Raw genomic sequence first — 23,491 nt, 5'->3', positions numbered from 1 at the left:
AACGTGCTAAGCTTTAAACACGCTTATTCGTCATCCTCCAAAGTTTGAGCAGCAATACGGTCCAAGTCTCTTTGGCCGTTCTCGGAGATTCTTCTACCACCCTTTGGAGAGATCTCAAGGACACCAATCTTCTCCAAAGCTTGCAAAACTCTTCTGTTGACGGAACCAGAAGCATCGGCGTGCTTGTGTGGTCTGAAACCTCTGTTGATAGCACCACCGTACAACTTGTTCAACTTACCAACACCAACTTGCTTTCTCAAGTAGATGTGTCTGGCAGCAGAAGCAGCTCTCTTGTAGAACCAGGTCTCGGCTTCTTGTGGTGGCAATTCGTTACCGGCAGAAGTCTTGACAAGTTCAACGTAACCTGGGATTTCCAACTTACCTTGACGCTGCAAGAATTGAGCGTAAGCGTTGATAAAGTCTTGAGCTGGAACGTCTCTGAATATGTTAGTATAAATGATACAAAATCTAGGTGGGAGCAGCCACTGCTTCAGAAGTGTCATGAAAACATGGATGGGAACACTAGAACTGGAGGACGGAACTTATTCGACATATGTTGGGAATGATGAACATGGTTTTCAGACTTCTCGGAAAGCGCCAATAACTGGTTTAAGACGACGCCAATAACGGGATGATTGTCTTCTGAACATGGCGAAGCTGCTTAAAAGCTCTGAACATACCTAACGGAAACACCTGGCATCTTGTCTGTATGTGTTGTGGGACTAGGTAATAATAGGATGCGTATAAAATTTTCTTTTTTGTTGGAGAGTGAGGAAATTTTCAGCACTGCAGGTGGCGCCAGTCTCGTGGTCGGCATATAGCGCGCATGCGAAGCAAAGACAGTCACAGTGGTCACGTGCTCTATATTTCCACTTTGGCCATCTCCCTATACGTGAAGAATAAACTTTTCAATTGCAGCTTGTTCCAGTTGCTTTCGTAATTTTGGCTTCTATTCAACAAAGTATGCCTCAGTTTTCCTCATATGGCCATATGTCTTGCATTTTTATAAATTCCTGCACTTGGTCCTCCACTTCTGGGTGCAAATTGGCTCATTTGCACAGTGCCATGGGAATTCGTTAAGTTATAAGCGGCTTTGAATGCTTACCCTGTGATTGCATGGAGGCTGTAAAACTTAATGAATGCATTTTAAGGGGTTTCGCTTTGTAATTGGAGTCTCTGTCTAACGATTGCTATGTTGAAAAATGTATTCTACAGAAGCTACTATAAGCTGTAGAGTACGAGGGAATAAGAATCCTAATGTTGGGGAATGACCACTACGAAAGTTTAATTTGAACCCCTGCTGTCCCTGGAGCAATAATTGTTAGATGTTTTCTACTATTGTAGCATTGGATTGATTTTATGTGTACAAGTTGATGGCTATCTTCAAATCAAGCGCTTCGATGGAGTTACCTTCTAGACCCAGCACCATCACTGTGGTTATTCATCCCTTTCAACTGTGCAATATTTCCTTAAGAGTATCTATCTGCTCTCCGTGAACATCATCTCTTTAAAATCAAGACCATATATGCTTTTTATTTTTCTCTTTGTAGATTGTTTTATGGTTACTGCCCATTAGTTCCTGTTTGGTGTTTTCTGTGTACTGATTAGACTAGATGCATTACATCGCAATGCAAACATGTCAATCCCAAATCGAACTGAGTGCCTTTTCTTTGAGGCAATAATGTTCAAGATCTCGGAGCGAGCTTTCGACTGCCCAAAAATCGTCTGGTGATGTTTCATTAGCGTTGTATGGTGATAAGCTTGGTTCTGGAGTGTACGCTAACTCATAATACTCTCGATTATGATAGCGAGGTGTTGAAAACAGCAATTTTTCCGTCAAAGATACAGCAGCTATTTTCTGCTTCAATAACTTGCGATCTTTGCCCGATGATCTATCGTATGTCTCGACAAGCTCTTCATAATACTTACGAACCAAAGAATCATCTACCATAGACCATACTTTTTCCAACGAGACGATTCGAATGTTGCAATATTCCAATGTGGATAAAAATGCCTGAATTCCAGCAAAAGCTTGGAAATGTGATTGGGCAATGACTTCGCCATATGCGAATGCAAACTCTTTAGGTTGCAAAGACTGGATTACACGTCCGATCAACCTCAGCTGACTTTGATCGATCTTCGGAAGCGCAAGTACCAGGTCGACCAAAGTGAAACGCTCTAGCTGCCGATGTGGATTGCCCTCTGTCTCTTGTTGAGAAAACTCAAGATTGCTGAGAAACTCGTAATCTATCGTGAATGTTTGGAGCTCTTGAGAGCACAACGAATCAATAAATTTTGAACCGGAATTATGGGCAACATTCCAAAAACGAGGTTGGGCTCTTTGGCCTTTTTTGCGGACAGCCCTAAGCGCAAAATGTTCCAATTCATCATTCTCCATCACGGAAGTTACAAACGAAAGGATCGCTTCATACCGGAGAATGTTGACTTCTGTGACGAATAAATTCAATGTTGTGACTGTGGAGACATTCTTCGCCAAACGATTCAAATCCTGGTCAGGCTCAAGTGCATGTATATCTGTAATCAAATCAAGTCTTTCCAAACTAGGAAAAACGTTGTCTTGTAGCCGAAGTAGAGTCTCAGCGTTTATGGATAAGCATACAACACTTCCCAATATCGGAATACTGAGAACTGGCCCAGTATATGGAATATCCAAGACCTTTAATGAGTGGAGATTGCGAAACTTGTCCAAATGTTCGAGAAAGCGGTTATCAATTTCCAAGTCATCCACAAAAGTTGACATTTTGAGCGATTCTGATGCGTGCTCTTGTAATAAACTCCAGAACTCGTCGGTAATTAATGTGGAGTTGCTCCATCGATCCATTCGACGAGGATAAGACAATATAGAGTCGATTTCGCTCGAGCGAATCAAGCTAGTAAACCCGAAGAGTGCCAGTCCACATAATCGGCGAAGACGAGAGCATGTCAGTGATAGACTAAGTACATCAGAAACATGGTTTCGAAGACGGTTCCGTATAGACGAGTATGTGTGATGTGGCTTCTCCTGACGTGGAAAGCGAGACTCGCGGCGTTTGGACTCAAGAACTAGAATGCCATCCGTAAGATGAAAAACCACACGGCAGAGCAATTCATCAGGAAGAAGAAGTAACGATGCCATGAGGTTCCTACAGTGGTGAACCTAGAAACCTGGGGTAATATGCAAGTCTCGCTGCCGCAGTTAAGACGAACAGCCAACTCGGGCCTTCTACAACGGGAACCGTGTATAATGTATTCGGTATATTACAAATATGGGAAGAGAATTGTTGATTAAAAAATGACTATCAGATGAACCCAGGTCACAACAATTAGACCTTGAAACCTCTGGAGTTTCTCTTACCTCTAGCTCTCTCAAACTTTCTACCCTTAGAGATGACCTTTGGAGCCTTGTTCTTGTGAGGACCGAAACCAAAGTGTCTAACAGCCTCTCTGGCGTTTCTTGGGCCTCTGACAATGACGGTGTTTTGACCCTTTGGAGCTCTCAAAGCCAATTGGTCCAAGGTGATAGCCTCACCACCAGCCTTGAGGATTCTAGCCTTAGCACCGGCAGTGAATCTCAAAGCAGCGACGGTAGCCTTTGGAGCGTCCAACAATCTAACATCGTCAGTGACAGTGCCAACAACGACGATGGTCTTCTCAGCAGCACCCTTTTGCTTCAACACATTGTTGATTCTGGAGAGGGACACTGGTGGTCTGTTGATCTTGGACAAGAACAAAGATCTCAAGATCACCTTGTTGAATGGAGCATCGGTACGGCCTGGACAGGGTTAGTATATGGGGTTTGCCTCTTTGTCTTCTGCTCTAAATCGCACGCTTTGTGAAAAAGGCACTCGCAGAAACACTGCAACTCATGAGAACATCCGGCACCGAATCACCGGCTTTCCGGCTTCTTCGAATCGAACCACCGATCCAAAGAAACGTCTCGACAGGGACAGAGCCCTTTGCTGCTAATCTGATGTCTTAAAAAAAAAATCAACGAACTCTTCCGGCACAGCTAGGCAGAACCATTTGCTTATATCTTCATAAGCTAGTAATGCCCATTAATGCAAAAGTGCAACACAGTTACCGGAAGGTCTAGCTGCTTAGGTTATGTTGCTTTTCGTGTTCCCAGGAATCATGTTCTTTTTCACAAAAAGGCAATTTCAAACGGAAGATTCAACAATATACATACGAGCCAAGTAGGTGTACAACTTAACCAAGACGTTCAAGTAAGCGTTCTCGGACTTTGGAGCAGTTCTGTGAGAGACTCTGACGTGCTGCTTTCTGAAGTGATCTTTACCCATGTTGACGATTAAGAAGAGTGATGAGATTCTTTTTTTTTTTTCAAGCGAGCGTTTTTTTCCCACTAGAGGGAAATGTGCACGAATGCGAGGCGAAATGCGCGTCACATGATTTCGGCTGCATCTAGGGCATACGCCCTACAGTGCTTCGATGAAACATAGACAGAACCGTCTGAGCTATTCTGTTTATTGCAAATCAACACGTAATGGGTTTTCTTGCCGTCAGACAGGTACTTGAGTAACAAAATGAAAGTTTTCGCCACAAAGGATGTTGATTGCACTTGATGAACATCTACCATAGATGTTCAATTTAGCTACAAAACTAAGGGAACAAATATTCAATTGAAAGTCAGCTCGGACCATTACATGACGATTGGTAGGATAGACTTCTTCTTCCGGTAATTGGTATGATGGTAAAGTAAATCTCTTAGTATGTCACGTGCAGAGATAACACATACGCACCCACCTGGTTACTACAATGTCAATTTTACATGTTTCTCCGGCAGTTCTCTACATCGCCTGCCTTATTGAAAGGGAAAGTCTTGCCTGAATTGAAAAATGCACAAGAAATATCCCAGTTCCTCCGGAAACTGACATGGAATGTGCATGACTTAATTCCATCTAAAGAGCACATCACCAACGAAGTTGATTCGCGTGTTGTGAGAAAGATGCTCCGGCTTTCAGGCTTAGATGAGAACCTACCGGAGCCAGAACTCAACCGGTGGGCGGAAATGCTAAACACACACGTTGCCTTTATCAACCACGTGAGCGATTTGCACAGTAGCACTAAAGGCGAAATAGGCTCTTCAGTGTTCCGGCTCTTGGCTTCAGATCACAAGCCTGAATCACCATTGACACTCAAGGAGTTGCTTCGGCAAGTGGACGAGATTTCCGATCATGTGAGTGACCAAAGGGGAGAACGTGGATTTGACACAAGCGAGCTTCGAACGAGAATAAATAGAGCGAAGTCAACAGCAGAGAAAGAGTAATTGAGGTGACTACTGAACTTTCCAATTTCTTATTCACAGCAGGAAGGAAGAAAAGGAAAGAATATTAAAGTAATGCTCCCTTATTGCATTCTCGATCTATGATTTGATTGTTTCGAGCTCTGTGAGCCATTTTATGGGGTTACCCGTGCCACTCTTGTATCCATGAACATGCGATCTGGCACCTCAAGTTCAAAAAGGTTGGCTAAAGATTCTTTGAGTTTGGCCAAGTCTTTTGTTCCTTGTGTGAGAAGATCAACGCTGGCACCTTTCGGAAAGTTGAGATACGTTTTGATTTGAAAAGTATTGGAGCTGTCGAGAAGCTTGAGTTTCAAGCGCAGATTGACCGCAGGCTCATCGTCGTCACGAATAAACACTTTGAAGATTTCAATGACAATGTCGCCGTAGAAGAAACGGATCCCCTTGATCCAGTATTGATTAACCACATCGTAGCCCAATGCTTCTAGAAACTGAAGGAAGGAGTCCTTGTGTGTCTTAGGTGCATCGATTTCCATCAATTCAGCCCCTTCATTCTTCTCTTCTGCTGCCGTATCCTCTCCCTTTGTGTGATGGTGCACCAATGTACTTTCATGGTAGTTGTGGACCAGCACTGTATTCTTTCCCGCGTTCGGAAGATCTGAGATTTGGAATGTCCAGTGTTTTACTTCTTCTCCAGTAAAAAGTTGCTGTACTAAAATCTGAGTGTCCTCCGTCACAGGCTGAGACAAGTCGAAATGCGACGCTTCATCATTCCATATTGTGGTGCATTTCATATAGTACTGTTCTATCTGGTTGACTTTTCCAGGCTCAAACTTGGGCTTGAAGACATTGTGTGGCTTGGTCAATAGAGTGTACGTAGATATCTCCTGGGGCCGGAGAATCCCGGTCAATGCTTCGAGAGTAGAAACAGTTTGCACGTATTTACTGTGCGGGATGCTAGCACAAAGAAGTAGTTGAGTGCCCATGATGAAGATGAGTGCTTGCTTGTGTAAAGGAATAGCCAAACGGCGGAGCATTCAAATGCCAAACACTCTATCTGGACTGCGTCCAATCATTGAACCCGACGGGGTCATTTGGTTATACCTACTAGGTTAATCATTCCCTTAAAACTACCTCATAGCTGGCCTCCTTTGTATGTGTAAACCTTTACCATATATTTCCATCATTACTATTGACTCGCCTATTGATCTTTCTTGCTCTCCACCGCCTCTTGACTCGTGTCTTCAGAGAAAGCAGCAACAATGTATGCGATAAGCACAGCGTTGGCAGCAACAGCAGCAGATCCGCCGCTAACTATGGAATTATCAAACAAATATTGGCACATGAAAAAAACCACCAACGGAAGGGCAACCATTGCCACGGTAAAAAACATGAGCTTGCGCACCACGGATCTGAAGGTTAATATTATGAACAGAGAAGACGTGCGATTGATACATACGTAGGGATGTCGACGGCCATTGAAGAAGTAGTAAACGTTGATAAGTTTCGCGTTATATGGAGGTCAAGTTATCTATTCTCGAAGGAAAAAAGTTGCACACTAGGTATTTCTGCCAAATGGTACTTAACAATTGGCTTTGTTTTTGTTCTACGTTTTATGAATTTATATTTTGTCCTGCTTTGTCTTGGTGTTCGTTTTGTATTTATCCTCTTGTTTTCTCGATCATTGCATTTTCTCGCTGGCGTATTATATCTTCGAGATGTGCTATTTACCTGCTGTGTTGACGGTCTCGGAAGTATACAACCAGTAAATTTTTTCAAGCTAAATTACCGTAATGTTCCTCAGTTCATCTACACAATGCTCTGTCCTTCTTATCATCCTTCTAATATGCTCTCAGGCCGTTCTGCTCCTATCTACGGCTGGGGGCACCTCTTGTACACGTGACCAATTACGCACCGGCGTTTTCCTTGATAATCAAACTTTATAACCATCCACACCATCATGAAGATTTTGGCCGGGCTTGCTGTGTGCACGGGTGCCGCATGGGCATTTTCGGACACTGCGTCTTTCTACTCATCTCGGGAATTGGACACTTCTCACCATGTTGTACCAGGCAAAGACTTGTCTTTGGAACTTGGACAAATTGCGCCTAGCTTTTGCGCTGACGGCGACAAGTTGCACATTTACAGAGTAAGCAATTTGGCGAGAGTTGCTCCAGCACAAGTTGGTGGAACCTTTATCAAGAATGTCCACTATAAGGGTGTGGATGACATTGAACTGGTTGTGGACTCTTTCTTTGCTGCTGGAGCGTCTGAACCGGTCATTTATGACATCGAGGATGGCCAAAGGCACCTTATCGAAGAGTTTTTGACCTCAAACAGCTGTGTCATCGTCCAGGGCAAGCCTACTTTCAGCAAAATCGAGACAGAGAAAAGAGAGGAGGTGGAAGAACACGAAGGAAACGAAGACCAGCCTGAGGCTGTGGATGCTCCTGAAGCTGTAGGTGCCCCTGAAGAAGGTGATGCACCAAAATCTTCGAAGAAGAAATCGAACCTTTTTAGAGAATACCAATTTTTCACCCCGGGTGTGTGGCTGGCATTGATTGTCTCGCTTTTCTTGGTTTTCGTTCTGTCCACCGCCATTGGGTGGATCACGTCGATCCAGACATCCTACCATGCTTTCGAAAAGCAAATTGACTACGAGAAGAAGACTGAATAGCGCTGTCTGCAACGTGTATTTAGTTCTGCGTATTAATAAACGTATGGCACGATCTTGTATGGAACTTGTTTCTCGTACTCCTCCCACGCCTTGCCATATTTGTTTCTACACTTGGCTTCATCACGAGTCTGTCTGTGAACCAACAAAACGCCAAAGTAAATGACGTAAAAGTATGTGAGTAAAGTCATAGTGCCCGTGGGTAAGCACCAAGACCAGCCAATAAGCCAGTCTCCGAAGTAATTGATATGCTGACTCGTGCTCCACCAACCGTCAGCAAGTAATTTCGAGCCTGTGGGTGTCGTGATGCTTTTCAAGTGCTTTAATTTGCCCTGCTTAAAGTCCGATTTCTGCTGATTGGCAGAGTGGAAAATATAGTAACCCAAAACGTTCACCAACAAAATGAGAGAGCATTTGAGCCAGCCCAAGTGGTATGCATTTCCTGGTAATGCCAAGTAGCGAGCCTGTAATGAGTACGACCACGGAAGCCAAGCCAAGTCACCAAAGGCAAGCATAAAGCCGAATCCATCGGTAGCAATATCCATCATGGTCAAACAACCTTCTTCATTAAGGACACCTTCAAAGATGTAAAATGCTTGCATGGCGTTAACCAACCACATTGAATCAGCCACTTTTCCCTGGGTGTGGTATTGTTGATGAAGACATGACAAGTTAATTAAGAATAGCAAAAGCATGCCTGGTCTGAGTTCGCAGAACAATTTGATGTCCCAAGAACCAATTCTTGGGTTCAACTCCCTTCCGATGAACCAGTCGTAGATTGCGTTACCAGAGTTTCCGTTGATGGATAAGATTCTTTCGTTTGTCTTGGCACCATTAGGGCGGCGTAATGGGATGAAGGAGCAAAAGTAAACGAAGAAGGATAGCAAGAATGAGAAAATAATTGTAACCATTGTCAACTGTAACTGATTGTCATAGAGGAACTGTAATTCCGGCAAGTAAAATTTTTCTGACGCAAATGCCCTTGCAACAATGATTACTACCAACAAAGAGGACATGAAACGACCATTAATACGGTACATCAACTTCGTTCCGTCTCTTAATTCAACACCTTCAACATCTCTGCCTGGAGAGTAGACATCAAATACAGCAAGAACGAAGAACCACACAAGATAGACAACCCAACATTTCTTGTCGAAGCAAATATCTGCTAGTTCACTCCACGATTGGGGGATTTGCTCGATAACTTTAGACAAGTCGAGACTGATACCTTTGATGGCGTAATGAGAGTTCGTGATCAATTGGAAGAAAATAATGAGCAAGGGCAAGAATATTGGGATGCCTAGGGCACCAAACATGCCGAAAAACTCTTTCTCCGTCGTTTTAGGATTCAACAGTGCCATTGCAGAAGAAAAGACAAACGGTGAAAGTCTTAGGTATGGCTGTGCATACAAACGAGCGGTACGATGCGGTCGTATTTGGTGGAGTATGAACGTGACCAAGATATAAAGTATGAATGTGTAAATGGGACTACAGACGAAGAATGCGGAGCTTTTGACGTGTTTTTAAAAGCGTTCTGGTGTTTTGAATCTCTTTGAAACCTCATATGGATCTTCTTTTGTCTTCGACTTTTCCGAATCTCGTATATGCTCCATGGGTAATAGAAAACTCCTTCAAACAAACACGAGTTAGAAGAAAATCAGCCGAATAAGCATTTCAGTTCGAAAGGTCTACTGGAATGTTGAAAAAGTGATGAAATTATACGTAGATTTTTTACAGTGCATGTTGCGTTTCTTTATAGGCATTGCGCTGGTTTATTTGCAATTTTCTCCTATTTTTTACCACCATCTCACGAGACGAGAAGACGGAACATAAACAAAAAATCAAGAACACACAGAAAAACAGAAACATAACATCACACACATAATTTAATCACCATTTTCGTATTATGGAGGCAGCGAAAGGCTACATGGGCCATCACATAAGCACCAACTTCACAATACGGGTGATTGCTCTCTACCTTCCCAATTGGGTAAATTAGGTGCATGAGTGCGCCTTGACAGCGTTGTTTATTTCCCATCGTAGACATGGGAACACGAAAAGATTTAGTAAGAGTCCACGAGGAAAGGCGTCACAAATTAAAGTAATTTGAATTTCAGACACCTTCACTTTCTTCCGCGCTGCATGCTTCTGGATCTCTATTTGAGCTGAACTTACCCTATTGTCTTGCCATAATATGCACCCTGCAACTGCGCTCGCCGCATCTAGAAATTTCACCCTTCCGCACGATAGTCTGCTAATATTTTTTTTCTTCTTCCTTCGAAGGTCCGTCTTTACTAAAACAGAAATACAATCTTTGGATCGCTGCTTTCTCGCCTATGTCCTCGCTTGTCTCCCCGATGACAGGATTTGCTGAAAATAACCCGCCGCCCGTCAAGAGAAAAAGAGGACGGCCACCAAAGGCCAACAAGCTCGGAGATGCGTTTCCTACTCTCACGCTTCAGTTTGAAACCTCGCCTTCCAGTGGAAGCCCTACTGCAGAATTGAATTCGAGCATGACTGTGAAAATGGGCGAGCCCGACACGTTTACTCCTCTCATGAAAGTTCTGCCCACATACCATCTGGCCCGGCGGAAGAGATCCCGAAGATGCTCAAACGATCTGCCCACACGGAGAGAACGGCCCGAGACGGAAATTCCTACTCCGTTGTCATCAACATCGAGCCATCGAAGACTGAGTTACCAGTTTGATCTGCTGGTGATGGATAAGATGTTTTCTCTTACCCATGAAGGTAAAGTGGGGGAAACGATTGAGCATAAAATGGACAGAATGGATACCAGAATGGATGCTCGAATGGAAGCACGAGATATTTCTGGCAGAGCATCTGCTAAGTTGGGGCTTACAGGCTCCGGCAGCAACCACTATGACAAGTCACTCCAAAATCCAGGAGCGCCCACCCCTTCGGGCCTCAAAGGTTCAATGGGGTTAAATGCGCTGGGATACCCGAGCCCAATGGGGACTTTGAACACCACTGGTGTCTGGAACTCAACGGGAGCTTCGAAGCCCATAGAGCCAGTGCATTCGGGAGCCGGAGGTTCTGCCAGCCACAATGCATGCAAAGGAGGAAGGATTGAGAACAGCGCTAGTACTTCTCGTACCACACACCATTCTGCTACCAATGCTAAACTTCAGTCTGCTCCTCAGTTGGACGCAGGTTTCCAAGGAAGCCGCAAAGAGCGAATGCAATTTGTGGAGGATGATCTATTCACGTTTAAGCTTGTGGTGAATTCACTGGGGCGAGCAGAACTTTCCAAGAGAAAAGAGCCCGGCGAAGACTACGCGGAAGAAACGATCCCTGAAAAACCGGTACAAGAGTATCAACCTAGTGGAAGTATGTCCGCTAACGACGGTCTGTTGCAGAAGGAGAAGCCGAGCAGTATATCAAACGAGAGCCAGTTTCCAAGTTACCAAAGTGGGATTCTGTCTAGAGGGAACTTGCCCGAAAAACCACCGCTTGTACACCACAATACAGCAATAGGAATTGAGGGCCAGCTCCTTGCTCGAGAAGAGAGCATGCAAATGTCTACAGCGGGCTCTGTGGGCGAAAATATGGATGATGGCGAAAAGCATGTTGTTCCACAGACACCAAAAGGCCGGGACGATTTTTTGGTTGGATTTACACCCAAATATGAGGAGGGGTCCTTGTTTAAATTGACACCACAATTCAACACAATGATGTACTCCATGATGAATCTAAACTCGCCACAACCGAGCAGGGGCGACGCACAGCCGTTTTTGAGCCCTAATCATGAGATGGACTCGCAGGCTCGAGCCATAGCCATGGACTCTAGCATTGATACCGAAAAGTTGTTGGACCCGTCCGGACATGAAAATTTGGCGGACCAGTTTCTTTCCAAAGACGATGGCGACGCACGAAACGCACTCAAGAAAATCTTGAAGTTACACTAACCAAATTCATTGAAGTTTATACATTCGTTTTATAAAGTAACACATATTATCTACGCAAAAAGTGAAGGGGATTCTGACTGTAGGAATTATCTATAACTTGTAACAATGCCTGAGATAATACGTACGTCCTTGATCATGTTTTATACAATACTGACATGGTTTTCAATACCCGTACTGTTCAAAATGGTATTCCAATACTTTCCATCCCTTTAAAAAAGAACTTGAATCATACTATAGTCTAATGTATCTACGAATTCCAATTTCAATTTCCATCTATTTTAACTAATCATATCCTCAAATAGTTCTCGCTTTAAGAGGCCAAGTACTTTAGTACTTAGTCCACTTCCACAAAGACTCACCTGGGTTGACCAACTCATCATCGTTAGAGCTGAAGGTGACACCACCATCTGGACCCAAAGAGGCAAGAACTTGCAAGTAGTACAAGAATTTGGCTGGGTTGAAACCCTGGCCCCAGACTTCCTTGCTCTGCTTGATAACTTCCTCCTTTGGAACAACTTCCTTAACTTCAAACTTAACATTGTGAGTTTCCTCGTACTTCTTGACGACCTCCTCAAAGGTGACAGTACCGGATTGGATTCTCACCTTGTCTGGGAGTTCAGAGACAGGCTTGGAAGCAATAGAAGCGATGGCCAATCCGACATCCTTAAGGGAGGAGTAAGAGAAGGCGAGACTTGGAGAGTTGAAGTAAGTCACAGTCTTGCTCTCAAGGTCAGCACCAACGTGACCGATGACTTCGTACAACCAAGCACCTTCAGCAAAGAAACCGTTGTAAACGTCAACGACCTTGATACCGGTCTCTCTGATCTTGTCAGAGTGAGCCTTCTTGATACCCAAGAAGCCTGGGAAGGTCTTGGCAGCAGCCTCCAAGTCACATCCAAATTGAGTTGGAATGAACAACTTTGGCTTAACTTGAGTAACAATGGTCTCAATGGCGGCGAAAAGCTCTGGGTTTGGGGAGACCAATTCGATAATCACATCAGTACCCTTCAATTGTTCAGCCAATTCGGAAGTACCGTTGATGTAGTCACCCTTGATGTACTTAACCTTGTCAGTAGAAGTAACCTTAGAGGTGTCTCTGGTGACAGCCAAAACTGGGAACAGGAACTTGTCAGCGAAAGTGGTTTGAATAGCGTTGAGAGTTGGGGCACCCAAGGTACCGTTGAGACCGAAGATTGCGACAGAAGGCTTAGACATTGTAATTGAGGAGTTTGTGTTTTGTGTTTGTTGATGGAAGGAAAAGAGCGATTCTTGAGGGACTTATATACTGATGTCTTAGATAGGGAGAACATTACTCAGCATTATATGCAATCCTTGCGTCTTGAGTAATATGGGGGTTGTGGCGCGTAAGCAAAGTGCACCAGTACATCTTTCACTTCAGATTTTTTTTTCATGGCAACCAATCAAGTCCTTAGCTAGAGGTAAGGTTCATAGATATCGCAGCAGATTGGAGCTTCATCAGAAAATTTGGAGCATCTTTGTAAAATCCTTTTGATTTTTTTTGAAGCTTACACGTCTGATGAATTTTCTAGAAACAATTTTAGTAACTATTTGTAAGCTTTGAGACACATCCTGCAGAATGATTAGCAAAGCACATCAGGTGCACTTTGCAACAAACCGAAATTACTAAAATGGGACCCGTACCTCCCGAAGTGTGTATGCCACACCACCTTACACCAAAGTGTGGATTGACAATTGTGGATGATAATTTGCCACTACATATTATTGGGGCAGTCAAGGGTATTGGACGAAGCTATCAAGTAGAGAATATTGAATTTCGTAATTCAAGACAAGTAAGACTGGTTCGGCAATAACCTGAACCATGCTTATTAGACACTGATGTAAAGGACTCCGTGGCCTTTATCTTATCTAGTGCGTATGTGCTAAATCCAAGCCTAAAAAGAACTTCACCATAGCACTGATTGACCTCCCAATCTTTTAAGAATGCCAGTATACAACTGAGATTAATGAAGGCTAAAATAGAGCTCAGTATGAACTGTGGGCGGATATGCCCATTACATCTAAGGTTGATACCTAGTGACCAAGGCTTGATCATTAAGATAGGCAGTTACAGGGCGTACGACATCACTGCTGAGTATTGGAGCCAACGTTAAATGATGGCTCTTCTACTCTGGTTGCGTAATATTAGCAATACTATCTTCTTGAGTGTTATTCGTTATTGACCTGCCACGTACAAGATAACAGACACGGACCATCTTTATACTGATCACAAAGATCATGTAATTCATCAACTGGAGTGTCCCAAAGCAAAACAACGCACCATTGTCATTCTGAAGTGAAGCTTGTAGCGTGAGTAATCTCTGATTCGTGAAAAGACAGAACAACTTACTTTGGTTTGGTCTAGTTCCTGTGATACTCTCTATTATAGACAAATACATATTTATGATCGAGAGAGAGGTAAGCAGCCTACGCAAACATTCAACATGGTTCGCAAACTTTCACACTTGAACTTCGGATTCGAAGTGTTTAAAAGTCCCCATTGCCCAACTAGGAGGACACAGTAGTGCATAGTATGACAAGAAGAGAGATGCTCAACAGTCTTACAGAGGTACGGATGTAGTCATGTGAGAGAAGAGTGAAACCGCAGAAAAAGTCGTGCGCCTGCAGCATCGCGCAGTTACCCGCCTCTCTGTGCGCCTTTAAGACTGAAAAATTTTTTTTCACTCAATTCTTCACTTCCACAACTAAGCATGTCGCACAGAAAGTACGAGCAACCAAGACACGGTTCTTTGGGTTTCCTCCCAAGAAAGAGATCTGCCTCCCACAGAGGTCAAGTCAAGTCCTTCCCTAAGGATGTCAAGTCCAAGCCAGTTGCTTTGACTGCTTTCCTCGGTTACAAGGCTGGTATGACCACCATCGTCAGAGACTTGGACAGACCAGGTTCTAAGATGCACAAGCGTGAGGTCGTTGAGGCTGCCACTGTTGTGGACACTCCACCAATGGTTATCGTTGGTGTTGTGGGTTACGTCGAAACCCCAAGAGGTTTGAGATCCTTGACCACTGTCTGGGCCGAGCACCTCTCTGAGGAAGTTAGAAGAAGATTCTACAAGAACTGGTACAAGTCCAAGAAGAAGGCCTTCACCAAGTACTCTGCTAAGTACGCTCAAAACGGTGAGGAAATCAACCGTGAGTTGGCCAGAATCACCAAGTACGCTTCTGTTGTCAGAGTGTTGGTCCACACCCAAGTCAAGAAGACCCCATTGTCCCAAAAGAAGGCTCACCTTGCTGAGATCCAAATCAACGGTGGTTCCATCGAGGACAAGGTCAACTGGGCCAAGGAGCACTTCGAGAAGACCGTCTCCGTCGACTCTGTTTTCGAGAAGGACGAGATGATTGACGTTGTCGCTGTCACCAAGGGTCACGGTTTCGAGGGTGTTACCCACAGATGGGGTACCAAGAAGTTGCCAAGAAAGACCCACAGAGGTTTGAGAAAGGTTGCTTGTATTGGTGCTTGGCACCCAGCTAACGTCAACTGGACTGTTGCCAGAGCTGGTCAAAACGGTTACCACCACAGAACCTCCATCAACCACAAGGTCTACAGAGTTGGATCTGGTGCTGACGAGGCTAACGGTGCTACCGAGTTCGACAGAACCAAGAAGACCATCAACCCATTGGGCGGTTTCGTCAGATACGGTTTGGTCAACAACGACTTTGTCTTGTTGAAGGGTTCTATCCCAGGTATCAAGAAGAGAGTCGTCACCTTGAGAAAGTCCTTGTACGTTGACACCTCCAGAAGAGCTCTTGAGAAGGTCAACTTGAAGTGGATCGACACCGCTTCTAAGTTCGGTAAGGGTAGATTCCAGACCCCAGCCGAGAAGAGAGCCTTCATGGGTACCTTGAAGAAGGACTTGAACTAAATGTTCTAGCTTCTAGCTTCGGCCACGGTGTACTGTCTAGTTATGAATGTATGGTACATGTGACTTATGAATGTAGCTCGTAGTAATGTAGCCTTTTCAATTATGGATGCGATGATGTATATTTATTGCGTACAGCACTTTGCGAAAATTGATCACTGATACGGACAATTGGTTTTGGACTACCATCATCTCGACTTTAACTTTAAGTAAAACGAAATGCATATCATCGTCTGAAAATGAGCTCACATAACAAATAGTTTAAGATAGATAATGACACCTGTCTCTCCAAGGACCATTATTGAGAAGACGATGGTCTGTGTATTATGTATGTATGCATGTCGCGCACCGCGTTCATGCTGAAGACGCATCAACATGTCGCATGTCAACGCCATGGAGTCTGTTGTTGCTGAGTCCAGCTCCATCTATAGTACCTATATTGCCACGATAGACCATCTTCCATGCGATATTGTCCGATCACTTTGGCTAGTTCAAAGCTGCAATCTCGCGGCGGAAAAAGAAAGCCATAAACTCAACCTGATGCTCTTGCATGAAAACGCAGAGTCTGTTCTCCAGAAGATCAAGCAGGGAAATTTGGAAATAGTAAAAGCATACGCCGAACTGAAGAAACAGATCCAACGCTTCAATGCTGAGGCGGTAGCCGAAATGGAGAGCCTCTGTGACCAATTATCTACTCACGAACAAATGGTTTCAAAGGAGATCTCTCAACTTCAGACTATGGTGCATGCTCCAGAAAGGGACAATCTGCTGCATTCAGCTCAGCTACGGGCACAGCTCATTGAACACTACAGGAAAAATCCTCTTGCATCGCAGGTCGAGGCTCTCAAGGAGCAAGAGTACATCCTTCGGAAACTGGACAATGTCATCATCTCTAAATCACCTGGAACACTGACTGGCCTTAAGATTGTCTTCAAACTCTCAGGTGACAAAAAACCGACTCGTTCCAAAGCCGAAATGTCCAAGTCTCGAGGCTTGGATAGAACACATCCAAAATCCCGAACTGGACGGGGAAAATGGCCCAAACAACGCATATCTAAGAAGGAAACACAACTTAAGGTAGCCCAACCTTTCGAGGAAATGGTTGAACCCATAGTGGAAGCTGAACCAGAGAAGTATTGTTTCTGCAAGCAGCCGTCCTTTGGCGATATGATTGCATGCGATAATGAAAAGTGTCCCAACGGAGAATGGTTCCATTATAAATGCGTGGGACTTCTAAATCGGGTAGAAGCTCTTAAATATAACAAACAGAAATGGTTCTGTTCCCCACAATGCAGAGAGACCTTTGAGAACCGCCAAAAGAGGAAAAGACACAAGAGCAGAAAGAACCGATGGTAAGAAGGAGTAAATGAAATAGAACAAGACAAGACGAAACTGGGAAAATAGATGGACAGGTCACAGGAAAATAGACTTAACGGGAAATCATCGTCTATGTTAGATGCGCAGTACAAAGAAAGAAGTTTATCTGCTCGGAAGAGTGAAATAAAAGACAACTAAGTTGAAACCAACATAGATTTTCGAAATATTTTTTTTTCTCTCAAAGAAAAGTTTCGTATTAGCTATTTTTTTCTATGATTTCCAAACATGATTTATAATACCCTTAATAAAGACAACACAGGCTGCATATACAGTCATCCGATTGTCAAAGCTTAATTAGCATCTCCACTTCAAAAGACAGACTATAACAATGTGACCCTACTGACTGAAACTGTTGCCTCGTCGAAATTCTTTAAATCAAAAAAGTTTGCATTGTAATCTTCTCATTTAATATTGTACGTATTCACATTTTGAGTTCAATACATGAGGAGACCAGGGAGACAAGATTATCTTCAACAAATTGTCTCAACCCATATCTACAACTAATCTGTCATGCCAATATTATGGGCTATACTCAACTGCCCCATCATGGAAACATGCTGATTTTACTGTGTAAAATAAACACGAAACCCGTCACTTCATTTTTTATGATGGCGGAAGTGGATCCGTAGTTGGCCAGTCTATAAATCATAACTCGATTCATTATCAGCCCTTCTTCATGCTTGTTGTACTCAGACAGCCAACATCTCCAACATACCTGTGATCTCATTTGCCTCTCTGCATTTCTTCACCTCAGATTCGATTCTGCGAGACAATGTAGTGAAGGCTTCTTCGAGAGCAACACTCTTTTCCACCAAGTGTCCATACATTTCAAGTAGCACTGCAAGGAAGTCACAGATGATGTTGAACGACCGTACGTCTGCAAGGTTTTTACTGAACCACAGCAACACAGGCATGAGTGATATTTCATCACGGCCATATAAACAGATCCGTGTCTTACCTCGTTTCTTCAACTCATGTAAAAGCGAAACAACCTGCTCGCGGGGCAAACCAGTAGAAATGGCCAGGTCCAAGGCCTCAGCCCACCTGAAAGCATTCATGTGCTTTTCAAACTGTTTTAAACGTTTTGTCAGCGGCGCACTTGTATGTACCACATGGTGCTCTTCCTCACCGAGATATTCGGCGCCCTTAACTATACGTGCATATGTGCTTGAACGGGTTGGTTTCGCGGCAGCGGTCTTTGGTTCTGTTTTGCGGGTACGGATCGAAAGAAGACCAGATGTCAATCCTGTAGCGAAGTGCTTGAAGTCAGGCGAAACAGCGGAGCAAAGTACTCCACCGCTTCCGAATTTCCAGCCGAATTTGACATCCCAATTGGAAGGATCAAAGATCTTCACGTGGCCGTCCAACAGGCCCACCAACAACCCACGCTCTCCTGCGGAATGCAAGGTGGTGGCAGTTTTGGTGAAGTTGCGGAACTCATGGAGTTGGCTGCCACGAGACAAGTCCCATACTTTTACTTGTGGCCCACCCGCACTAACCAAAGTGGTGGGAGAGAGCGCCAAAACATCTTCGACTGGGTTACCTTGCTCGAAGCTGGCCACCAACTGCTTCTGTCTCGTATCGAACACGCGCACAATGCCGTCGTAGCATCCAGTAGTGAGCAAGTTCGGGTTTCCAGGCACAAAGCCACAGCTACGCACGTAATCGCCGTGGTGGGATGCGCCAAACTCGACAATCGGACCTGAAGATGTGTGTGCAATGTCGTACAAGCGCACGACACGGTCGTCAGATCCAGTAACCAACTGGTTTCCAATTGTAGGATGGAAACGGGCCACATGGGTCGGATGCGTCAGGGGGTTGACACTGACCAATAAGTTACGCGGCTGGTATGCATCAAAAAGAGACACCAATCCCAGCGCATCGGCGGCTGCTAGAAGCTTTCCGTCGAAACGATACTCTCCCGAGTATACGGTGTCCTTGAAGCGCGAGAAAGTACGGATCACCTGGCGCGTTTTGGAGGAAAATACTTGGATTCTTGTGGAGGATGTGACGGCGAAGTCATGTGGGGCCACCGGGTTGAAGTGAATGTGTGTGATTGGGTAGTTTTCCTTGATGAGCTGAGGATTGACAAACCCGCGCCAGTACTTTTGTTCGGGTGTAGTCTTGGCGGGGAGCACGGGCTGCCGTGCCTGTGGAAGACGCTGTCTGCTGGCTGACATGGCGAAAAATAGGGAAATGGAAAACGCAGAGGCAAAAATGTAGAAGCAGCTACAGTATGAGGTGAAAGTGAAAAGTAGTAGGAAAAGTGCGATGGTCGCTGTGCAGGATCTCATCTGGTGGATTTTCGCATCCACATCTTCGTTCAAAGCTCAGTGTGATCACATAGAAAAGACATGACTTGGGTCGATTTGATGAAAAAGAAGAGACATGACTTGGGTCGAGTGAAGATACAATTTGGGACAATAAGTTCTCAAACTATGATTTCTTTCCGACACACTGGGCCACTTCATATGTAGGCGATTCTGTGGATTCAAGAAGTGTATCGAGCGCGCTATAGAAATTTCAACATGCGAGACATTGTGCAACTAAAGTTACAGCCGTCCATAATACAGTCGTAAAATTACCACCTATACGCGAAACCTCTTGTGACCTTAAATGATATCCCTAGTGGCCTTATGTAGTATTATAGTCCAACAAGTAACAGCTAGGTTATCTATATCTCTTTTCGCGCATTTGGTCTCTAGCTTCTGGACTAGTCTAATGCAATTGTAAAAAGTCATAAAATTAAGGTAAAGCTATCACAATAGACCCAGAAGAATCCGCCAAATAACTCCATCCTCGTAAACAAAATTATTTACTCCCATCACTTTCCAGAGATCTTTGCAGTAAGGTTTGAGAAAGCAAAAAACCTACGAAGGTCCTCAAAATAACAAATGAGATTGCTTATATCAGAAGGTAACTTGATCTCTTGAAGTAAAGCAGACAAGATATTCCCACGTTCGAAAACAAATGGAAACACAAGTATGCTCATGGTTTGTCCTTTCTTGATTAATTACTGAGGATATGCTTTATGCTGATTGTGGAACAAACACATCCGCTAGCCGCAAGGCCTGTCTAACATGTGTCGGACAATGCAAAAGCCTCTCAGAAGTGCGTAGAATCTAGTAAAAATTGGAATGAAAGGTTTTGTCCAGCTAAGCTTATAACATGTCATCAAAGCAAATTGCGGCTATCACAGTTGCCAGGCCTTAACATTTGTCATAGCCTGGTATTGACATGACCCAACGGAAACTAAAGCCGGACCCAGTGTTTGTAGGGCTGTATGTTATATGTCATTGCCCCTAAATTATTCCAGTGAACTGTTTCACTGGCATTAGTCATTCTCATTAGTTCAGTTTGCCTGAAGTTGATAGTTTGCTTCGCTTCCAATTTCAATAGGAAGAAACACTATATCAAAATCCATACATATAATTTGTCATTTGTGACAGTCAATTTACTACCTTGTTCAATCCAAATCTCTTTTACAGGACGGAAGCACTTGAAAATAAAGAAGTCGCCAGGACCGACTAGGATCAGTTTTTCCAACGCAACAAATTTATTCAAAGCTCAACTTCAGCAGCTTTCATGACCCTGCTCTAGATATTCATGGTGCAGCAATTCCTGGATGTCTCTAAATGTGCATAGAATCAGAAACCAACTGAAGAGTGGGCTTCGTACACGAAAGGATAGAATTTCCTAAACATGAAGACATAACATAGATTTTCTTGCCCCAACAAATGAGGAAAGTCTCTTTCTGGAACCCGACGAAGACAAACGAGGATAGCCTACAGCTTACCATGAAATTATACTTAGAAAAAATATTCGTGACTCGTGTTGTGGGTAAATGGGATTACAGTACCGCCTTAAGAACGCGGAATAGATTTAAAGTTCTTTCAATGTTGCATAATTTTCTCCTTCGGAGAAACAATTTGAAAATGAAAAAAAAGAAGCAATACATTAGAAGACTATATTGACAAACAACGCAAGCCAAGATTCAGACCAGTGATTCATCAGATGTGGGCGTCACCGCTATAATGTACGACTGCATGGTTTCCAAGGCAACGCTTTAGGTGCATCTAACTTCAGATCTTGCAGGACACCCGCATATTCCGGAATCTTTCTCGCAAAGATTTTTTGGGCCACTTCAAAGGGTACGAAATAAGTACCTAATGGTCTACATACGCCTCGAAAACCTTGGTCATCATAAGGCAGAATAGAGGTGGTAGTATCAGAAACTGGAAAAAAGACAACAAAAAAAAAAAAAAAGAAACGCAACAAAAAAGGAAAAAAATCCCACGCTTCGAAGCTTCGACGTACCTACTATGCATAGTTCCTAAATATTCGATTCTCGTAAGTGGGGGTAAGTCCGCTCAATCAATCACTGGAAACACACATTCACAGCGTAATATAGTGGGAAATACGTGATCTCCAGTAGATAGAAAAAAAGTGACATGTTTTCAAAATGGCAAAAAGTGGCCTGTTTCTCTATAATGACCAGAGCAATGAATGATATCTTTCACATCAAAATTCGCCTGCAACTGAATCTAGGAAGAAAATAAAAATTTCGGACCCGCAGTAGAACTCTACAGATAATGAAAGAGGTCTAACCAATGATTTGTCAGCAAGTGGCTTTGGATGTGGCCCATGAGATTATTCGGCACAAAAGTAGGTTCTCGACAAAATAAGCTATGGTACTGCATACACTACAGCAAAACGTCGAATTCACTAGTTAGTTTTTGGGAAGAAATATTGTGTTTGCTCAATCTTAGACATCATGGTTAGTAAAAGATTGGGATGGGATCTCATGCAGCGAAATATCAAGTGAAAGAAATGTAAAAGTGGCAAGTTTGGGTGAGTGACACATGATGCATATAGTGCACATATTAGCGAATCTCCTGTCGGTAAAGTTAGCGAACACTTCCGCGGAACTTGGCAACGTGAAAAAAATAATCATGACTACGTTTGCTACATCAAAGTTTAGCAAAAATGAATATGTCTATTAAATACTTCTATTAAATACATGAATTGAACCCATTAGCCACGTCCGCCCATTACGTCATGGGGCTAAATAAATAAGTGCGACCTCGCTTTCACCCGCTTAGTCAATAAGAAGGAACGTTGGAGTTCCAAGCATATGTGGATACTCAGTAGAGTTGTTGTCGAGCAGCACACCAGAGTCAACCCCAGTCTGAATAGGACGAGCCACAGCAGCAGAAACAATTGTAGCAGTGAAGAAAAGAGTGGAAAACTTCATATTGTGTGTGATGGAGAAATGGAAAACAATGTGGGACTGTCGTCTCTTTAATACTTCCCGTTGTTTCTGCATGGAACTACGAGTCAAAGGCCAAAGCATTCCGTAAATGCAAGCCCAAAAGCCGCTGCAGATAACATGCAGTAAGTGTCATAGAGTACGTGTATATCCTACACATAAAATATCGCTTGCATGAGTTACGCGTATAACTACGGGTGAGCAAATATTTGATCGCACCCCAGCGCCGTTTGTGCAAACAATATTAATCACAAGCTTTATGAAATTCCTTCATTCAGTGTACATAATACTTGGGTAGTAGCAGAAAATCCTCAAACGGTCTGTTGTGGGATATTGGAGGTCTTCACTAAATATACTAAAATACAATCGTTTAGCGAGTCGCATAAGGGTGCGTCATTCTGGTGAGTGACAGTACACACGAAAAAAGAAACGACTAAACGTGGGGACGTAAATGGCGGTAGGTCGCAAATGGAGACATTTCATTGTTAGGTTTCAAACATACAAACTGACAGTAAGTTACTGGGTTGTAGCTCCTGTACTTTTTACTTCCTTTACTTTTCCTTCCTTTAATATTACTTTTTTTCATTCTTTACTTTTACCTTTTGTATAAACTCACATGAACTTTCGGATGTGTGGAAGTCTAAATCCGGCTCATGCATGGAAGCAGTGCCTTTGCGAATGATCATACACACACATTATCTTTGCGTATATGTCCTACGCCATGCATACTCCGTATCGAAGGCGGGCTAATAATCTCCACCAGCCATCGAAATCCTAATATCGGACGTCGTGGGTGTCCTTAATTGAAATTTACTTAGCGTTCATAGACAGTGTTTACTAACTATTCTTAGCGTTACTGACTATTCTTTTCTATAGCGACTATTTGACTGTCGAAGGCATCTGTAGACAAGTTACTATTTGTTTTGGCGAAAAGATGAAAACACAATTCAAGTGTCAAGCCTATCCTAGTTGGGATTTTAGCTCTCAATTTTTTTCGCGAGTCGCGATTAAAAATTTCTAGAAAGATGAGAGAGCCGTAAAATTTCTTTTTTTCTATGACGCGAGGGAAAAAGTTACGTAGCGATTCATGTA

General features: G+C 43.5%; 13 protein-coding genes across 13 annotated transcripts; 5 read left to right on the top strand and 8 right to left on the bottom strand. All coding sequences in view use genetic code 12, as the record gives it.

Annotated features, from left to right (window-relative positions):
• Positions 1-23: 23 nt before the first annotated feature.
• On the bottom strand, positions 24-817 carry RPS19A (40S ribosomal protein eS19; the record flags this gene model as incomplete). Its single annotated transcript, XM_002617626.2, has 2 exons — positions 24-438; positions 681-817. 2 exons carry the CDS (start codon positions 815-817, stop codon positions 24-26), a joined length of 552 nt encoding a protein of 183 aa, XP_002617672.2.
• An 822-nt stretch (positions 818-1,639) lies between these two features.
• Positions 1,640-3,136, bottom strand: FOB63_004723 (uncharacterized protein; the record flags this gene model as incomplete). Its single annotated transcript, XM_002617627.2, has 1 exon — positions 1,640-3,136. The coding sequence occupies one exon, from the start codon at positions 3,134-3,136 to the stop codon at positions 1,640-1,642; it is 1,497 nt and encodes a 498-aa protein (XP_002617673.2).
• A 187-nt stretch (positions 3,137-3,323) lies between these two features.
• RPL18 (60S ribosomal protein eL18) lies at positions 3,324-4,298 on the bottom strand (the record flags this gene model as incomplete). Its single annotated transcript, XM_066102424.1, has 2 exons — positions 3,324-3,772; positions 4,187-4,298. The coding sequence occupies 2 exons, from the start codon at positions 4,296-4,298 to the stop codon at positions 3,324-3,326; spliced, it is 561 nt and encodes a 186-aa protein (XP_065958192.1).
• A 488-nt stretch (positions 4,299-4,786) lies between these two features.
• Positions 4,787-5,284, top strand: FOB63_004721 (glutamyl-tRNA(Gln) amidotransferase subunit F; the record flags this gene model as incomplete). Its single annotated transcript, XM_002617628.1, has 1 exon — positions 4,787-5,284. One exon carries the CDS (start codon positions 4,787-4,789, stop codon positions 5,282-5,284), a length of 498 nt encoding a protein of 165 aa, XP_002617674.1.
• Positions 5,285-5,415: 131 nt separating this feature from the next.
• MED18 (Med18p) lies at positions 5,416-6,297 on the bottom strand (the record flags this gene model as incomplete). The annotated part of the gene is made up of 1 exon (XM_002617629.1): positions 5,416-6,297. One exon carries the CDS (start codon positions 6,295-6,297, stop codon positions 5,416-5,418), a length of 882 nt encoding a protein of 293 aa, XP_002617675.1.
• A 164-nt stretch (positions 6,298-6,461) lies between these two features.
• Positions 6,462-6,695, bottom strand: FOB63_004719 (uncharacterized protein; the record flags this gene model as incomplete). Its single annotated transcript, XM_002617630.2, has 1 exon — positions 6,462-6,695. The coding sequence occupies one exon, from the start codon at positions 6,693-6,695 to the stop codon at positions 6,462-6,464; it is 234 nt and encodes a 77-aa protein (XP_002617676.2).
• Positions 6,696-7,220: 525 nt separating this feature from the next.
• On the top strand, positions 7,221-7,937 carry ABG1 (Abg1p; the record flags this gene model as incomplete). The annotated part of the gene is made up of 1 exon (XM_002617631.2): positions 7,221-7,937. One exon carries the CDS (start codon positions 7,221-7,223, stop codon positions 7,935-7,937), a length of 717 nt encoding a protein of 238 aa, XP_002617677.2.
• Positions 7,938-7,969: 32 nt separating this feature from the next.
• ERG24 (delta(14)-sterol reductase) lies at positions 7,970-9,295 on the bottom strand (the record flags this gene model as incomplete). The annotated part of the gene is made up of 1 exon (XM_002617632.2): positions 7,970-9,295. The coding sequence occupies one exon, from the start codon at positions 9,293-9,295 to the stop codon at positions 7,970-7,972; it is 1,326 nt and encodes a 441-aa protein (XP_002617678.2).
• A 975-nt stretch (positions 9,296-10,270) lies between these two features.
• On the top strand, positions 10,271-11,860 carry FOB63_004716 (uncharacterized protein; the record flags this gene model as incomplete). Its single annotated transcript, XM_002617633.2, has 1 exon — positions 10,271-11,860. The coding sequence occupies one exon, from the start codon at positions 10,271-10,273 to the stop codon at positions 11,858-11,860; it is 1,590 nt and encodes a 529-aa protein (XP_002617679.2).
• A 327-nt stretch (positions 11,861-12,187) lies between these two features.
• CIP1 (Cip1p) lies at positions 12,188-13,075 on the bottom strand (the record flags this gene model as incomplete). Its single annotated transcript, XM_002617634.2, has 1 exon — positions 12,188-13,075. One exon carries the CDS (start codon positions 13,073-13,075, stop codon positions 12,188-12,190), a length of 888 nt encoding a protein of 295 aa, XP_002617680.2.
• A 1,514-nt stretch (positions 13,076-14,589) lies between these two features.
• On the top strand, positions 14,590-15,756 carry RPL3 (60S ribosomal protein uL3; the record flags this gene model as incomplete). Its single annotated transcript, XM_002617635.2, has 1 exon — positions 14,590-15,756. One exon carries the CDS (start codon positions 14,590-14,592, stop codon positions 15,754-15,756), a length of 1,167 nt encoding a protein of 388 aa, XP_002617681.1.
• Positions 15,757-16,128: 372 nt separating this feature from the next.
• Positions 16,129-17,109, top strand: FOB63_004713 (uncharacterized protein; the record flags this gene model as incomplete). The annotated part of the gene is made up of 1 exon (XM_002617636.2): positions 16,129-17,109. The coding sequence occupies one exon, from the start codon at positions 16,129-16,131 to the stop codon at positions 17,107-17,109; it is 981 nt and encodes a 326-aa protein (XP_002617682.2).
• Positions 17,110-17,819: 710 nt separating this feature from the next.
• UTP15 (snoRNA-binding rRNA-processing protein) lies at positions 17,820-19,424 on the bottom strand (the record flags this gene model as incomplete). Its single annotated transcript, XM_002617637.2, has 1 exon — positions 17,820-19,424. The coding sequence occupies one exon, from the start codon at positions 19,422-19,424 to the stop codon at positions 17,820-17,822; it is 1,605 nt and encodes a 534-aa protein (XP_002617683.2).
• Positions 19,425-23,491: the final 4,067 nt, after the last annotated feature.

This window comes from Clavispora lusitaniae (assembly GCF_014636115.1).
Source record: "Clavispora lusitaniae strain FDAARGOS_655 chromosome Unknown tig00002663_pilon, whole genome shotgun sequence".
NCBI lineage: Eukaryota > Fungi > Ascomycota > Pichiomycetes > Serinales > Metschnikowiaceae > Clavispora > Clavispora lusitaniae.
Note: the sequence above shows the minus strand (reverse complement) of the source record. Positions and strands in the feature narration are given on the sequence as shown.